General features: G+C 39.1%; 2 protein-coding genes across 2 annotated transcripts; one reads left to right on the top strand and one right to left on the bottom strand.

Annotated features, from left to right (window-relative positions):
* Positions 1–517: 517 nt before the first annotated feature.
* On the bottom strand, positions 518–3,322 carry rbp4 (retinol binding protein 4, plasma). Its single transcript, XM_062442065.1, has 6 exons — positions 3,213–3,322; positions 2,829–2,931; positions 2,485–2,621; positions 2,235–2,341; positions 1,479–1,691; positions 518–1,212 (listed from the first exon to the last, which is right to left on the bottom strand). Exons 2-6 carry the CDS (start codon positions 2,928–2,930, stop codon positions 1,193–1,195), a joined length of 579 nt encoding a protein of 192 aa, XP_062298049.1. The 5' UTR covers position 2,931; positions 3,213–3,322; the 3' UTR covers positions 518–1,192.
* A 3,714-nt stretch (positions 3,323–7,036) lies between these two features.
* pde6c (phosphodiesterase 6C, cGMP-specific, cone, alpha prime) lies at positions 7,037–16,894 on the top strand. The gene is made up of 22 exons (XM_062442061.1): positions 7,037–7,504; positions 8,121–8,273; positions 9,489–9,578; positions 9,757–9,897; positions 10,019–10,093; positions 10,180–10,244; positions 10,630–10,696; positions 11,222–11,269; positions 11,542–11,691; positions 12,046–12,189; positions 12,572–12,637; positions 13,001–13,156; positions 13,754–13,861; positions 14,351–14,460; positions 14,567–14,654; positions 14,745–14,845; positions 15,005–15,112; positions 15,410–15,473; positions 15,973–16,047; positions 16,131–16,214; positions 16,581–16,734; positions 16,848–16,894. The coding sequence occupies exons 1-22, from the start codon at positions 7,037–7,039 to the stop codon at positions 16,892–16,894; spliced, it is 2,562 nt and encodes an 853-aa protein (XP_062298045.1).
* Positions 16,895–18,542: the final 1,648 nt, after the last annotated feature.

Genomic DNA, 18,542 nt, shown 5'->3' with positions numbered 1-18,542 from the left:
AAAACCAAAATGGCCGACTTCCTGTTGGGTTGAGGTCATGAGGTCAAGAGGCTTTTTTGCATATGTGGGTATAATACATATGTGTACCGAATTTTGTGAGCATAGGACAAAGTTAGCAAAATTCCCTATGGGCATTTTTGGACTTTGTAGGGGGCGCTATTTCGCCGTTCTGCGTCGACCATGTGCGACCACCCAATAATATCGAATTTCGGATGAGGCCGGACGTCCGTGCAAAAGTATAAGCATTTTCGCATTTGGGAAAGGGGCGAAATTGGGGCACGAAATGTCGGAATAATAATAATAATAATAATAATAATAATAATAATAAACATTACAATTTCAATAGGGCTTTCGCCAGGCGACTTGCAGTCGCCGCTCGGGCCCTAATAAACATTACAATTTCAATAGGGCTTTCGCCAGGCAACTTGCAGTCGCCGCTCGGGCCCTAATAATTAACTATTTGCAATCCAGGAATACAGATGAATATTTAAAGACAGTCAAAAAGTGAATGAGCCAATATGGTATGAATTTTTTATTTGAAAAACTTCAAATAATCAAGTATACATCATAAAATCAAGAAACAACCAAACTGCTATCTCTGTATAGCTTAATATGTAAGTATTAAGGTTTATTAACAATATGTACTTTTGTGCTACAAGATACTGTATGTTCTTCAGTGTAAAAGTAAAGCCAGTGACATGTGAACCTGTTTTTGTTTTACTTTTTTTAGTAAACATGGTTATACTCCAGAGCTTCAGCACTGCTGAGAGTTCAGCTTCATCTTTACAACTGATTACTTGTCACGTTGGCCTGATCTGATATGTCTTGTTTCCTCACTGAAACCAGAGATCAAGTTCCACTGGCTTCCATCAGGAATTGTAAAAGGGTGAGAAGTTGTTTTACACAACACTGAAGCTCCTATTAGAAAACACAATGTGTGACAGATGTTTAAGCTAAGACTAAGATGCTAATCCACTTCCTTTCTATTTACAGTATATTCATATAAATGTGAAAGTCTACGGTTTGCCATTTTTAGTTGATTTCTAAAGAGGAATGGGCAGCTTTTCTCTGTTTAGGCAGTCGGAGACAGAAGGAGAGACAAAGGAGAAGGAGCTCTGGACCGAGACCAGCAGTGGGGCACAGAGTCCCATTGGTGGGTACTTCACAAAGAAAATCCCTGAGTGTAAACAGATCAGCTGCTCTCGCAGAAGCCTGCAATGAAAAGAGGACAAATGTGATGACCTTGATGCATGTAAAATCTTTAAAAAGTACAGTATTTTACTGTTTTATTGATACAAATTCAAATGTAAACAGCTATATTGATTATATTAAGGTTGCAACAGTGATCTTTCATCTAATCGGTCACACAGTGATCACAAGGACTTTAATTCAGTTAATCATTCACTCTTATTGAATGACATGAACCCACAAAAGGAGTGGATCAATACATCATGAACTCTCAGCTGAATTCAACTCACCATTGTGTGTGACGCGTCTGTATTTGCCCAGAAGGCAGAGGTCCATCTTTTTCTGGGTGACAATGCGCTGGTCCTCTGCCCTCAGACCGGCCGGGTGACGGGAGAAGATGAAGGAGTAGCTGTCCAGGCAAGTGCCATCAGCATCTATTAGTCTGCAGGAGTAGTGGATGGCATAATTGTCGTAGTCGGTGTCAATCACCCAGTGGTCATCGTCTGGGAGCAGAGAGAGAGAGGAAAGAAGGGGAGGTGTGAGGGGGAGAGTTTAGATTTTGCCCTCAAATTTGATAAAACTGCAATGACTTACCACCACATTTAACCTTGATGTTGTATCCAAGTTAACATACATTGATTTGCTTAAAAGGACACTTTGACCCTCTCCTAGTGAGCATTTGTGTGGAGTCATTTTCCAGGGTCAGGGTCACAGAGGACTGAGTGCTGCAGTTGATCATTTAATTAAATCAACAGACATCTGAGGGTCAACTATGGATGTGTGTTAGGAAAAAAACACTGACTTGGAAATCCATGTTCACAGCTTTATAAACTGAGGGAACAGATTGGCAGACAAAACAGAGGTCTAACAGGCTGTTTGGTATATAATATACAGTAATGTACATATCAGTAGATATGTACAATTTAATAGTAGTGACTCTGCTTATAAGGAGCATGTTCACACAGTAAGATTGTGTTGGCCTTCTTGTCTAGTCAATTTAAATGGTTTGATAGATGGTGTTTGGGTGTAAATCTTCCCCAGCTTACTTCCACTCTGCAGGTAGGATGCAACTCCCCAATACTTCATCCTGAACTTCGCAGGGTCAGGGGTCTCTTCAAAGGTGGCAAGCATGTCGGCACACATTTCCCAGTTGCTAGAAGTCAAAGAGTGGGGAGGACATTATGAAAGATATGGCACAAAATGAGAGAGAAAGCATACTGATTCAAGCATGAAACATCAATTAAAACTGTGCAAGAGGAGGAAAGATGAGGCTTCACAGTACAAAACTGAACTCACTTGAGAATAATGACTCTGCCCTTGGCTGTAGCGGTCATTTTGCCATCTTCTCCAACAATAAACTGGGCCATGACGTTGTCAATTAAGAACAAACCCTCTGGGTCCTTCTTTGCTACAGCATACCATACTCCTGCATACTGTGAGAGGGAAGTCCACATCAGTCCACTTCACACTGTCACTGTTTTTCATCAGTGAAAGCACAAAATATTCAAAGGAATACAGAGTTTTCTTTCTGAAAAAGGTCGTAACAAATCCTAGACCGACAGTATAATTAGTATTACAGCACACAGTAAATATAGATATGATCATATAACGTAATACACTGCTTTATACTTCAGACTCACCCTGGACCTGTCAAAGTTTTGCATGACCTGGACGTTGGCCACCTGGCAATCCTGTGCCCAGGCCAGAGCCAGGAGACAGAGGGCTACAATGTACCGCAGCATTCTGCCTCGGAGGAAAGAAGAAATGAAAGGAGGGAAAAGTCGTACTTGCAAGTTAATTTCCACTCAAGTGAACTGAGGCGGAGTGCATTAAAGTTCCTTCGAATATTTGCAAACTAATTACTCAATATAAAAAAGTAATCAGTGGTACCAAAAACAAGTTGATTAAAGGAATCAAAACAGTTTAAATAAAAAGTTATCTTTTACAAAAGCATCAGTCATTCGCTTCAAATGTTCAGTTTCGAAATAAAAATACAAAAACAAAGTCCTGTTGTCAATGCGTACCTTGTTACCAAAAAGAAGTGGGCAGCTCACAGTGATCCTTTCTGTCAGGTTTGGCCTTATATACAGTTGGCTGCTGTTGCATAATGACTTCTGGAGACCTGAACCTCCCCTGCTCTCCCCAAAGCTAGCCTTTCCATTGGACAAACATTTACATAACTGCAGGCCCCAGTCCTATTGATTGTGTGTTCTGCACATTTGGCCGACCACCCCTCCATACCGCCCCCACTAACAAAAAAAAGTGTTTTCACATTGGAAGTTCTTCAGTTTTCTTGGTCTTATGAAAGAAACCACTAGCACTGCCAAGTGGACCATCTGGAATAAGCCATACAATTAATGTGTAGATATAAACACATGTCACACTACAAGGTATAAACACAAAAACAGATAGAGTTATTGAGTTGTACGGTTACAGCCTGAGTGCCAAAAGTTATAACTCAAACTGTTTTACTTAGTGTGCACACACAGGAGCAAGCCTGTACTTTAAGATCATAAATCCACGTGAAATGTTTTTGCCTTCAAGGACTGAAGCCCTTTTTCCAAGTGGCTGGGTTTCACTAAATGCATGTTTTAGCCACAAAAAAACACATATAAAAGTGAGTGTGTTTCCTTGCAGCTATATTACTTGACCTGATTATGCTGTCGAGAGACTACCCAAATACTGGATAAACAGTGGTCAGAGTGCTAAAGTCCGCTCTCAACAGAAAACAATCAATGTGAAAGAGAGGTAATCAAATCTCTTCTAGGCACAAAGTCTTGTGTTTCAAACGGCAGACAATGATGATAAGATAATTCTTGAGTTAGCATGAAATGCTTGTGTGCTTGTCGATGCAGTTTTGTATGTGTGTTGAAAAAAGTCCAGCCAATGAGAGTTTCAGGGAGTGAGACAGAGAGAGCATTCAGACTTAGAACATGAAATAATGTTGCATGTAAACCACACATCTTTTAAATCACAACATGAATCAACAGAGACATTTTTATCTTGCATGGACAGAAACTTTTAAATTCTAAATCTGTGACTGAACTATTAAGTTAAAGCCAATAGCTCCCATATTGATGTAACTTCAAGTATTAAACAGACTTTTTATTTACTATTAAAAAAGAACTGTTTTTGGTCAGTTTTTATGATCTGTTTCATCTTGCTGTTCGAGACACAATTAAAATCACTGTATAAGCAAGTCAAAAGAAATACCTACACACTACTCCCTGACACAGGTCTGTATTTCATCTAACTTAAATTTACTGTGGCAGATTTTTATAAATCGATGCAGTTGTTTTGCACTGAGATCATGTAACAAGTCCTTTGAGGCCTTTGCTGAATTAAAGAGCACTGCCAAACATCTGCAGCTTACATAACCGAAGGCCTGGCCAGTTAAAAACAGCGCAATCACTCATTTTCAGCAGAAATAATAGTGGTTGGATTTTGGCCAGAGGCTGTGCAACATTTCATAATCATCAGGATTGGCCAAGTGGTGATATAAGTTACACTTTCAGGTTTTTTTCTATGCAACATTTTGGGCAGTATATTGGTATATGTTAATGTCATGCTTAAAGCAGGAGGAAGTTTCATATTTTAAGATACTGACACTTAAGAAACTCAAAATCCCAAATGATCCCCTGTAAAATCTGGGATTGGGCAAAAAGCCTTCTAGCTAAATACACTGCTTCCATCTGAGTTTAGGAGTTTTGAGGAGGATAAGAGAGCACAACATGGAAATATGTGTATTTAGCTGTGTTTTGGGTAAACTGAGTATTTTGTCTGCCCACATGAATATAATGCAGTCCAATCCAACACCACCACCATGAGCCTAAAGAACCAAAAGGCTAAATCAACAAGCACAAAATACTATCTTTGTGAGGGTAATTGTATTGGATTGCAATAGACTGATACATTACTTGATTAAGGTTACACAATGTGGAGCCTTTACCAAGTGAATTACATCACTTAAGACCTTTTACTTGCTAATTAAGTCTTAAATGACTACTTAAAAGCAGTTAAACTTTAAACAAGGTTAATTTTGGGAAGTTTGTCTCTGCCCAGATGTTAAAGCCAGACTGTGCAACTATGCAAAACAAAATATCACATTGTTCCTCTTATGAAAGTTGTATTCATAAGCAATAAGCTCAGTTCAGAGCACCAAAGGGTTTTGGTCATGCAGCTTTGCACTAGCCTATTTTATGGTGCTGCTATTAATTAATTAATCAATTTTGCTGTGTAACTGACATTACTGGAACTGTTTTTTGTTACTTTATGGTATTGTTCTGTCACTCTCAGTCAGGTGGTGTCTTTAAAGCAGCTATAATCAATATTTGTATTGACAATGTATTAAATGGCCATATGTAATGTCAGAGGACACCTTGAACATACAGAACATTTTCACTCAACTCTGCAGCTCTGCTCAGCTTTATGAAGCTAATCTTAGTCCAACCCTCAACTTCACTGTTTGGCTCTTTATTTTTGTACATACATTTGTTAATGCCCTAAAAAATAACAATAATTTTAATCTCTTAAAAAGGACATTGTTATATAACATTTGGCTGACTTCTCCTGTCTGTCCTCCTGCCTGTCTTTCCCCTTTCGCACCTTACCAGTTTCTTCCACTATGAAATACAGACTGCTGCTCTCATTTTTTACCACAATGCCTCACATCCTTCCCTTCACACGCTTCTCTTAATCCCCACAGCAGAAAATAGTGGGGAACTACTTGTCTTCCCAGCCTGCCAGCAGCTAACCAAACAGGACACTCAGTTAATAATAGCCAGCCACCTTTGTTTACGGCCTTGTACTCAGATATCCAAACCCCACTAATAGGCCAATTTCCAGTTCTGGGAATGATACCTCTACAATGATGGTGATTTCATTAGAGTGTGCAGGTAGGCTTGCCAGCTCATTTACAGCATTAGATAGGCTACTGTTATGATCACAGAGGCTGACACTATTTAAGTACTTCCTTTGCTGTAGCAACAACAAGGCTAGAACAGCAGTAGTCTGTTGCCTAATGCAGGACACTTAGGTTATTTGAGGCAAGGAAGGCTGATGTCACGAGTCAAAATCAGGGATGACACTTTAAATGTTAGGTTCTAAGATTAGGCTACTGATGTGAGGCCATTTGACTGGTTTGGAAAAGACTTAATCAGGATGCAGCTCTATTCAGAGGCTGCCGAGTTGCCCTTTACCAGAGCACTTAGACCTCCCCAGCTCCAGGGCTTGCCAACTTATCAGCCAGTGTTTGTACTGCCCCTTTCCCCCATGGATGGGGAAGGGGACTATTCCTGCATGTTCTGTTATTTCCTGTTATTTGAAGAGATTCTATCTTTTAATATATCTCAATAACATCTGTCTTTCTTAATTCTACACCTGTCCATCATTGAATCATTGCCCTGATCACATCCTTCTGCTGATTTTAACCCCGGTCAGGTATCACACCTGGCATTTGACCTGGCAATAGTCTCACTCTCTCCTGCGCCCTCCCTCGGATGGGGAGGATTGCCCGATATAAAATGATCAGCGTTGGGATTTGCGGGTTAAGGACGCTTAGAGCAGGGGTTTTAATGTCATGACGTCACATTAATTAGCGGCCACTTTGATCCTTTCAGCCTCTAAGCCGCACTCCGTCCTGTCTTCTGTCTGCTGGTGGACACTGGATGAGTTAGTGACTCCGTCGGGTACCGTGGAGGAGAATGCAAGTCTGCACAAACGGATGCTACTGATCCAGCCGACCCTGTAGGCCAGATCGCAGCTCCCCTCTCCGTTTTTATACAATTTCCCCCCTGCAAGTGATGCTTTTGTAAAGAAGACGACTGGAATACAAAAGTAAGAGTTCAACATGGCAGACAAGGATAGTGTGGAGAAATACCTGGAGAACAACCCACAGTTCGCCAAAGAGTACTTTGATAAGAAGTTGCGCGCTGAAGCCTTGTCCGCCGCTTTTTCTGCACCTGTCGACGTTAAAGACACTGCTTCCTTCAAGGATGTTAACTCGGTGCAAGAGGCCGCAATCATCTTCGAGCTGGTCCAGGAGATGCAGAAGCCGGATTGCATGGAGAAGACCATTCATAAAGTGTTGCAGAGAGTTGCATCGATCATTCAGGCAGACAGGGTCAGTTATTACATCAACCGGTCGAGAAATGGAATACCTGAGCTCGCCACTTGCCTTTTTGACGTGACCCCGACATCCAAATACGAGGCAAACTTGGTCGACCCGCAGACTGAAATTGTGTTCCCTATAGACATGGGCATTGTGGGTTTCACCGCGACTTCCAAAAAGCCCCAAAATGTCCCTGACGTCACACAGGTGAGAAGTAAATGCCCGCGCGAGCCTGGAAAGTTGTGTGCCAGTTAAAAAAGTGATGTAGAGAGGTTCCCTGTCTCTGCACATTTAATCAGTGCAAATTGGTGTTGTTGTTCGTTTTTGTTTTTTTTAAACATACTTAAATTCATACTTTGACACGATTTTTTAAGGTAATTGGCAAGTCTGTACTCATTTCAGTGTCCCTGATAGTAGACTCAGTCTCCCCCCCCCCCCCCAAATGTGCAGCCTTAAATGTTTTTATTTAGCCAATATATTCACTTGATATTTTCACTTGACTTAATAAAATAAACATGAAGTTAACAAACAATTTGAAAAGAAAAGTGATACACACTTTGTTTAAAGACATGATGAAAGGAAGTAGGACAACATAGTTTAATACTCTTCTACATAGCTACTGATGGGATGGACATCAGTTAAATGCTGCAGATATCGTAATTATGGTAACTGATACCATATTTGTCCAAATCTACCTTAGAAATGAAATCCACATAAGTTAACATAACACTGAACTACACTGAATTCAATTAAATGTGTAATTGTAAACATGTGTTGTTGTAAATCCACCTTTAACCATACTTGATATGATGTTCTCTTACAGAATAAAAAGTTCTGTGACTTTGTGGACAAACAGACCGGATACAAGACCAAATGCCTGCTCACATTTCCCATGATCGCTGAAAAAGAATGCATTGGAGTAGTCATGGCCCTAAACAAAATAGGACAAGATCATTTCACTGCAGAAGACGAAACGGTAAGAATACACGCACATACATTCGATTTACTATGTGAGCTGGCGAACAGGATGAACACTCTGATGGAGATCACTCTGATTGTTTCATAAACCGAACTTGATTTTGACCCTATCATAAATTGCTAATTTAAGTGTATTTATTATGCCAAAAAGTAACAGCTAAAATATAACTTAATTGAAGTGTCTGTATCACCTCATCAGATCCACAGTTAATTTTCTGCCACTTTTTAAGACCATATGCTCTGCCATTTTAAAATTGAATCTAATTAAAGATTATTTCTGCATTTACATTTCACCAGTAGGGTGCAAAACACACCTATTATGTCAGTGGGAGCCAATCAGACCTTGATTTGGCTTGAAAAGAAGTCTAATGATTTAACTAATATGTAATTTCTTAAGTGTATATCAGAGAAAAATGCACGATTATCAGAATCTATAAATTAACACAGAAGCACATAAAGAATGAGCTGGTGCCGATGAAAGTCATGCTTTTACATGCTTATTGAGGCTTATCTTATTTACAGTGTAGTGCAGAGTGGAGTGTAACGAGATCTAAGGAGATGATTGGTGGAAATGAGGCACAGAGTAAAAGCTTTACCTGCTAAAGATGCATTATAATGTCTAATTATCACTCTACTCTCTGAAATATAGTATATAGCTAGCGAGATAGTGACTGACCAGATTGTTTCCTTCTCTTTTTCTTTACATTATTATCTTTATCAGGTGAACATCTTACATCTCTGGGATGCAAACAGTTCATGATTTAAGAAAAACAGACTTAATATTTACATATTGTTCAGCTCGATCACATATTTTTCAATTTACCTTATCTGATTTAGTAATCCCCAGAATAGTGAAATTGTATCATCCTTTAAAGACTTATTGTATGAGATGTGTGAATATATGTACAGAAATGATGTAATCAATGTAAAGATGAACCAAACTTGGATTTAAAAGACCTCACCTCATACATCTTAAAATAAGTCTATTCTTACCAGTGTGTTTGACACAAAACTAAATCTCATTATATCTGAACAAAACTCTGAGGTTACATACTCCATATTACTACAGTATATACACCCACTACATTAAATCCTGTAGAATTCATTTCATATGACAAGTCACATCTTTCCTGAGGGAAATGTAAACGATCTTTACAGTATGTCTTAAAGTTGATGTGTATTGATGAAACCTCTAATCTTATTTGGTCCTTAGCTCTTCCACAAGTACATGACCTTTGCCCAAGTCGTCGCTCTGCAGTACTTCACAGCCTACATGTTCAATGTGGAGTCCAGGAGGAGTCAGGTAAACTGAACTGCTGCTATTTAAAAATAAATAAATAAAAATAAAAGCTCTAACTATCATTCAGAAAGTGAAGTGAGAGTGAGATGGGTGTCTCCTCTGTCAGGTACCAACAGGGTTCATACTGTACACCATACCTCATCAAATACTTCTTTGCCTCTCCTCCGGTTTCTTTGGCTAGGTGCTGCTTTGGTCAGCCAGCAAAGTGTTTGAAGAGTTGACGGACATTGAGAGACAGTTCCACAAAGCCCTCTACACTGTTAGGATCTATCTACAATGCGAAAGATACTCAGTGGGCCTGCTGGACATGACCAAAGAGAAGGTTGGCCTTATAGAATATATTACATTTTAGAAACAGGATTGAATTAGTTACATTTATACATGTATGATTGTAGACGTAATTAACCTAAAACTTTGACAATCAATTTTTTTTTTTCATCTAGGAATTCTATGATGAATGGCCAGTGAAACTGGGAGATGTGGAACCCTATAAAGGACCAAAAACACCAGACGGCAGGGTAACAAAACCATACCTCTCATGAAACCAAATTTGGTTACATGTGGAAGTTAATAATTTCTAACGAGCCTCTGCTTTTTTATCCAGGAAGTCATCTTCTACAAGATCATTGACTACCTCCTGGAAGGCAAAGAAGAAATCAAAGTCATACCGTGAGCACCTTCATACGTTAAAATACAGCATACTGTAAAAGAAATGACTTATTTCTGAATACATGTCCAAACTTAGTTTTTGATCTCAGTCTATGTCATGCAATTTACATTTAAAGTCCATTTATCATAGTTAAGAAAGCGCAAACATCCTATATATTTTAAAATACAAAAATATCCATGCATGTCCACCTTCATGCATTAACTCTGCATCAATCGGCCATTTGTATCACAGACAATTCTGAGAGTCTGCAGAATGTTATTTGGCAAAGCACTGGCTTTGCATTAACAGTGGAGTCTCTGTAGAGGCAACATCTGTTTAACATGCCTGTCAGGGAACAACCTGCTCACACAGCGCTGTATGTTTCTCTCTTTCACACTCTTTCAGTGGTCCACCTGCAGATCACTGGGCTCTAGTTAGCGGACTACCAACCTACGTTGCAGAGAATGGCTTTGTAAGTTTCTCACCCTTGCTGCAGGGCAATTCATTATCAGAAGCATTAAAACTATAAAGCAATGAAAGTAAAGGGGAACTGACTTGTGGAATAACCACAAAGGTGTATTGACTGAATAAATGCAGAACAGTAACAATGCAATTAAACACAGGGTGAAGGGACCCATTAAGTACAGTTTGATAGAGCTCGACATATACCACACTACAATCCAAAACATAATCCAACTGTATCTATATGTAGGTAACAGGATGGTATACTGTCTATAATGTGATATAAAGTGGATGCGGTGCAGATATGAGTCAGTTTATGGGACTGCACATATTGTAAGTTATCAACACATTTTAGATAAAAAGCTTTAACAAGTAACAATTTATGAATTTTACTGCATTGCAAACATTTTAAAGGGAGAAAACATTATTTAGATTAATAGCACAAAGATTAATTGCTGCAATAGCAGTAATACAAAGTAATCTATTTTAATGATGAAGCGTCAACCTACATTTTTCTTCCTGCAACTGTCTGCAGATTTGCAACATGATGAACGTGGCTGCAGATGACTTCTTCACTTTCCAGGTGAGCAGACTTTTACAAGCTTTTTCATTTTCTGTGCACACATCAGACACACACAATTCAATGTACATGTTGTGCAGGGCCACCTTGGCATGCACTTTATAGCCAATTCCACATGTGCACCGAATAGAATACAAATCACACAAGCTGTTATACAGATTTCAACCTAAAGATACATTTCAGTCTCCCCTGTACACTCTTTAGATTTTATGTTATGCCATCTTGATTCATGTACTTATTACTGGTTTGAAGCATTCGATTTCACTGTCTTTCAGAAAGAGGCTGTGGATGATACAGGTTTTGTCATCAAGAATGTCTTGTCCCTGCCCATCGTCAACAAGAAGGAAGAAATCGTGGGTGTTGCAACATTCTACAACAGAAAAGATGGCAAGCCATTTGATGAACATGATGAACAGATTACTGAGGTTAGCGCCGTGTATTCTGTGTCTCTCTCTTGTGGACACACTCTTGTCAACGCTCTGCACCACAGGTTTCCCCTGCAAAGACAAATATTTGTTCTGATTTTGGAGCATTTTGCAGCACAAATTTGCATATTAATGAAGAAAAAGTCATTTAGACTTAATACATACTATAGTTTGCTATAGTGACGAGAATCTATAAATAATGATAAAAAATGTCCAACAGGAAATAAAATCCTTGTTTGTTCTTTTGTGTCTTTCATCATCATCATTATCATCTCGCTCTCTCTTGTCTGTCTGTAAGTTATTTTATTATTTTCATCGGGTCGCTCACTCATTCACTCACTGTGTATGATTCAGGCCATGACACAGTTCCTGGGGTGGTCGGTGCTAGTCTGCGACACCTACGACAGGCTGAACCGTATGGAATGGAGGAAAGATATCGCTCAGGAAATGCTCATGTACCAGACCAGATGCACAAAGTCTGAGCTGCAGTCCATTCTGGTCAGTATTTCCACCACATTTATTTATCATACCTTTGACTTTTGATCAAGAGGCAATTACAAGCAATCAAATGTTAATGGACTGTGAATAGCATATTGAGTAGCAGTGCTCTAAAAGCTATTAAAGGACTTATAGAAGGTCTGGTGGATCATTTAAGCGCTTGACAACTAACAGTTTACAAGGTTGCTGCTTGGAGCACTTGTTGGAAGTGAAGTCTGACAACACGATTGATGTATAATCATGAACATATATTTGTATTCTCTGCCAATCCAAAGGAATTTAAGCTGACTCCGTTGCAGTGAATTGCTCCAGACGATGGCAGCACCTTCATGGGAAGAATTTAAATGTCATTACAAATGCTTGTTCTCTCTTTTCTAACCAGAACACCAATGAGAAGTTTGACGCAGAGCCTGAGGACTGCGACCAAAAAGAGATGTACAAACTATTGGTAAGATTTGTTTGAACCTTCAGGGAAAAAACTTCCAATAAAATGAAACTCTGTGAAAATGATACACAGGATTATTATATTACTCAATCACTGGCAAACCAAATAAATGTATGAATAAGATTAGAAATGTGTGTATTCTGTACTTAATTCATTCAGTATCAACACTGTGTAGAATATTGGGAAATTATTTTAGCAAGCCTAACTCCCAAATCTAATAAAATTGCCCTGAAAAAATAAAAAAATACTTATTTTATTCTTAAGCCTGTCACTTAATTTATGGACATGCTAATCATGCAGTTATCAGTGGTTTTCTTTATATTGCCTTGTTCATGGATGTCTTGTGTGTTTTGTGTTTTTGTTCAGAAAGCAACATGCCCAGTAGCTGATAATGTCAACGGAGAGAGCCTGTACCTGTTCTCTTTCAGCGACTTCCCTGTTACGGAGCACGGCCTCATCAAGGCCGGCATTCGTATGTTCTTTGAGCTCGGAGTTGTGGAAAAGTTCAAAGTTCCTGCAGAGGTGAGTCTCACAAGCAGTGTTTATTTTAATTATAAAAAACAGTGTATCAGTATTCTAGTAATTCAAAAATCACAGTGGGAAAATGTGTGAAAATGTGTGAAAAACACATTTTTAATTGGTCTGGAGCTCTTTTTCATGTTCTCCATATTTTGTCCTCGCCATGAGATGAAGCTGCAGTGAATTATTTGCAAAAAATGTTTTTGGAACCAAAAAAAAAAAAACCAACCATTTTGTCAAATGTGGGTCTTTTTTAAGATAAGTGAGGAGAAGAAAGAAACGCCTCAGGAATGCAGAAAGTTCATATCTGTGAATCATTTAGGGTGCTGGATAAACTGCCCTGGGTCTATTTTGTGTGGGAGAGAAGTAGATGTTTTCCCCAATTGGTCTCTTGAAGAATGCCATGCTGTTTGTACAAACATGGGCGATACACAGCAACGGGTTTCCCTGAGTCCTGGAACAAAAATGCACTTTTTAAAAACATGGTGCATCATGGTGTCATCTGAACTCTCCTTATGATAAAATAGTCTATTCTTTCCACTTTATCGTCTCCTCACCCATTCTCCCTTTCGGTCTCTCCTCTCCCGCTCTTTCACTCAGACACTGACCAGGTGGATGTACACAGTGAGGAAGGGTTACCGTGACATCACCTACCACAACTGGAGGCACGGCTTCAACGTCGGCCACACTATGTTCTGCCTGCTGCAGGTAAGGCTCTTTCTGCTGTACAGCCCAACACATGACACCTACAGCTCACTACACCACTCTGACTTAAAGCCTACAAAATGAATCTTCCTAGCTGTGCTGGCTTAATATCTGTCTTCCAATACAATATCTTTTTTCAGAGTGGTGGCAGTTTAATAGACCATTGACTCTTATAAGAATGTGTGTGTCTGCAATCCACTCACATAGGCCTATAACATGTTTTATTCCTTCATAAAGCTAATTGAGAATTGCATCAATACAGTGGAATATAGTCCAGATTAAGAATTTACAACTACAGCATAACAAAGCTTTAATGTCCTTTATATGAGGATTGATGGTGTTCCATATTTTGCTGTTTCTGAATTTAAAAGCCCTTTGACAAGGCTTTTAACAAGCATAACATTTTATTGTACATTTTTATTATTATAGGTCACAAGTTATACCTTACTAATGCCTACAAAAAAATTCATGATTTGTCTCATCCCCCTATAGACAGGGAGGCTGAGGAAGTACTACTCTGATCTAGATGCCTTTGCCATGGTGGCTGCTGCTTTCTGCCATGATATCGACCACAGAGGAACCAACAATCTCTACCAGACAAAGCAAGTCAAAGACGTTTCATCCTGTGTTTGCTTTCGAGGTGCGTGCAAGTGTCCATGACCTGTGTGTAAAGTGATCTTCCTCACTCTCCTCATGTTTTGTCTGTAGGAGCGCACATCCTCTGGCCAAACTTCACGGCTCTTCCATCATGGAGAGGCACCACTTGGAGTACAGTAAGACGCTCATGGCTGAAGAGGTACGACACATTATTGGTCAAGAAGTTAAATATTAGTCTTATTTGATACACGGGAAACACATTTTGACCAGTCTTCATTGTCTCTCGCAGACCCTGAACATCTTCTGCAACCTTCAGAAGCGTCAGTTTGAGACTGTGCAGCACTTGTTTGATGTCTGCATCATCGCCACTGATCTGGCCCTTTACTTCAAGTGCGTTATCTGAAATACAATAACTAGTCAATGTTTGTCTGTCTATGTCTTGTTTCTGACTGACTCAGAAGGTCTCATGGAATCAATTTGCGTATTTGCTTATCAGTTATTGCAACTGGCCGACTTTGACTCAATGTGTGCCTGTTTGTACCCACACAGAAAGAGAACCATGTTCCAAAACATTGTGAATGCCACAGAGCCGATGCCAGAAGAGAAGGAGGCCATTGCATATATTTCCAACAACCCCGTCAGGAAGGAAATTATCATGTATGTATCTCAACAACACAGTCCGGTTTATTTTAAAAACATATTTGTGAAGAGACTATTGAAATAGATAAATGCTTAACCTAACATTTTAGTAATTAACAAATTACTGTATATACACCATACTTCACTGTATGTATTGGTGCTGATAAATAATATACAGGGCTTACATAGTTGATATTCTATCACCAAATAACTATTTCAGTTATCATACAGCAAGTACTGTTATACTGCAAATCTTCAGCATGGGTCAACAGGGGGGCATCTTCCCTTTCCTGACTGTCCGTCTATCACCTGCAGGGCCATGATGATGACAGGTTGTGACCTGTCAGCTATCACCAAACCCTGGGAGGTACAGAGCAAGGTGGGTGGCCTTCATTTCTTTCACATGGGGTGATTTTAAAAAAATACAGGGAAGCTTATTCTAGCTACAGTCTGACAAGACTTATCTCAATAATTTAAATATATGAAAAAGGCAGCAATAATTTCACTTTTTAAATATAAAGTGGGTACAATAGGCATTTGTTTGCTATCACAGGAATGTGTTTATAGTTTGTATTATGAGTTTAACAATGGAACAGAGACCCATCAGGTCAAAAATTTCAATCTTGATGAGTGGAAAAAAACAAATTTCATATTTAGAACAGGCAGTGACTAATGACTAATACTTTAAGTCTGCCTTATAATCTGCAATAATAATAATTATTTTTAGCAAATTTACTGCATAACTTACATTGAGAGAGTACCATGAGTCGAAACCCATTGTTTGCCTCTTATCAGCAGTCATTTTCTCCCTTTATTACTCTTTAATTGCCTTGTCTTATTCTCTATACCACTTTCAACATATGTGTCTGTGTCTCTAGGTGGCTCTGATGGTTGCTGCTGAATTCTGGGAACAGGGAGATTTGGAGAGAAGTGTTTTGGACCAACAACCAATTGTAAGGCTTTTTTTCTCAGGAATTATGACAACTGTTTATGTTTTTCTCAACATTAAACTCTCCCCTCTCTCTGTCTTTCTCAGCCCATGATGGACAGAAACTGTGCTGAACAGCTGCCCAAGATGCAGTGTGGTTTCATTGACTTTGTGTGCTCATTTGTATACAAGGTAAGCCACCGTGCTGTTGCACCATTTTTCCTATGAAAAAAGACAAGCATGGATAATAAAAACAATGAAAGGAAGGTAATAGTTAGAGGAAATTTTGCATCCATCTTCTATTTGAAGCAGCAGAGTTGTTGTTGTAGCTTCAACTACCTTCGGCAATATATCAGTATGTATGTGAGATGAACCTGTTAAACCCAGCTGGCCCCAGAAGGAATCAGCAGGCTGTTTGTCAGTCAGGATGGTATTTGGACAAGAATGCACACATAGGCCACATCCATAACATCTTTCTTCTTAGTTATTCATCTTTAAGTGCCCCACAAAAATGAACAACATACTCATAAATCAATTGTGTTTTTCTTCATTTGTCAGGAGTTCTCCAGGTTCCACAAAGAGATCACACCCATGTTTGACGGTCTGAACTACAACAGGTCACAATGGAACGCGCAGGCTGAGGTGTACAATGCAAAGATGAAGGCCATTGAGGACGAGAAGAAGAAACTGGAAGAGGAGGAAGCCAAGAAAGGTAGAAAATGTCACTGAATGGATCTATAGATCTGTGTATATTCCAGATGATGAATTGTTCAGTGTTGAATCATCTTACATGAACATATCCTTTTCTCTTTTGTGTTTCTCCAGCTGGCGGAGGTGAAGCAGGGAAGTCAAAAACCTGCACCATCTGCTAAGTCCCTTTGTTGCTTGAATCTGGGCTGGTGCAATCTGGTTTGGACTAATCTTGGAAATCATCTAGTTGGATCATGACCAGCGTAGTTCTTTCTGGTTAGGTGCTGTCTACTCTGGTGCACCCCAGCACAGCCCTGTTTGGTCCAGTCTAGCCTACTTTAGTCTAGTGTAGTTAGGTCTGGTCTGCAGTCCAGTCTGGATAAGGCCAGCCTAACCAAGTGTCCAAAGAGGGAAGAGTCAGGAACATCATCGAGAATAATGTGGGGACTCTGACTGCAAGAGAAGTTTGACTCTGAAGATGTTTTTTTAAACTTCCTCTGCTTCTCACAACACACAGCCATGAACATTTGAAAAGCAATACAAACACGAACAACAATATTTCCTATCAGTATAGCAATAATATAAATATTCCTGATGCATATGGTTTGAAAGAATGGTTGGATAAACGTATAAACTTTAAGCAAAAGTAAAGTTGAAATACAGATAACATAGCTGAAATAGGGTGTCGTATGTGCTGCAGGTGAGATTTACACATGCCAAAGCAGTTTTCAGACAGTGTTTCTATTGGCAGTCAATTAACAAACATTATATTGTACTGTAGGTTGCACAATGCACTTAGCTTCTGCTATTTAGCAGTGGCAGTCCATGAATGGAGGGCAAGAGGGCAGGCAGGAACAATAACAATCTAACTTTATACTTAATGAGATCAAGAGGTAAAAATGATGCTAAAGTAGTGCAGGTACCAATCTACCTGTGTAGGGTAGGGTATGTTAATGCAGAAATAAAATTTGAAGCTTAGATATACGAGTGATTGTGAATGTTCAACCAACAAGGGCTGATGTTTTTACCTCAAAAGGCACTGATGAGTTTTGTGAGGGTATGTTTATATTAATATGCAATCTAACTATATATATATTTTTTGGATTCTTTGAGAATTTTGTACTTCAGTTGGCTTTAGTGATGGAGATAAGCTTTGAGTCAGGGCATTTTGAATCTGGGAACAAATGTATGCTGAAATGAAGAAAATAAGTTTAATAAATTTGTGTAACCTGAATGAAAAATCTAAAAAATGGTATAATATATATATAATATTTACAAAAATGTTTAGAGCAAACTTACAATTCCATATCAATGCACAAAAATGTATTTCTTTTAAATGTGCACAATTTCACATGTATATAGTTAATGACATAGAAATTGTGAAATGTAAATTGTGTAAACTTATTGTAAAATAAACTAAAGCATAAAATGGATATGAAGGATGTAAAAGCAAGCGTTGCTTCTTCTGAGGAGGCAGGAGTCACAGTAAATCAGACAGGGTACAGTAGATCTACCTCTCCTGTAAGAAGATTTGATTGTCAGCCAGCGTTTGAAATCCACGAGGCTTAAGACTTTAAATACCCTTCTTACAGCGGAGGTAAAGCAGGCTAAGCCTTATCATACAAATGTGCAGACGACTTGTGTTTGTTATGTGGCAAATGCAGCTGTATCATTGAACCATGTGACTGTGCAGGCCAAAGTCTTCTACTTCTCTCATCACTGATGCAACACTAAGATCAATCAAGCAACAACTGCTGACTGAATGATTTAAACTCAGTCTGTATATCCACCACGATGCATCTCTATGTACACCTGAGCTGAACTGAGCTG

The sequence above is a fragment of the Scomber scombrus genome, chromosome 21 (assembly GCF_963691925.1).
Source record: "Scomber scombrus chromosome 21, fScoSco1.1, whole genome shotgun sequence".
Lineage (NCBI taxonomy): Eukaryota > Metazoa > Chordata > Actinopteri > Scombriformes > Scombridae > Scomber > Scomber scombrus.
Note: the sequence above shows the minus strand (reverse complement) of the source record. Positions and strands in the feature narration are given on the sequence as shown.

Coding starts and splice junctions, on each gene's coding strand:
- rbp4 (XM_062442065.1), bottom strand. CDS start 2,930: ATGCTGCGGTACATTGTAGCCCTCTGTCTCCTGGCTCTGGCCTGGGCA. Junction 2,622..2,828: donor AAAACTTTGACAGGTCCAGG/GTGAGTCTGAAG, acceptor TCCCTCTCACAG/TATGCAGGAGTATGGTATGC. Junction 1,692..2,234: donor ATCCTACCTGCAGAGTGGAA/GTAAGCTGGGGA, acceptor CTCTGCTCCCAG/ACGATGACCACTGGGTGATT.
- pde6c (XM_062442061.1), top strand. CDS start 7,037: ATGGCAGACAAGGATAGTGTGGAGAAATACCTGGAGAACAACCCACAG. Junction 9,579..9,756: donor TGGAGTCCAGGAGGAGTCAG/GTAAACTGAACT, acceptor TTCTTTGGCTAG/GTGCTGCTTTGGTCAGCCAG. Junction 16,735..16,847: donor AGAGGAGGAAGCCAAGAAAG/GTAGAAAATGTC, acceptor GTGTTTCTCCAG/CTGGCGGAGGTGAAGCAGGG.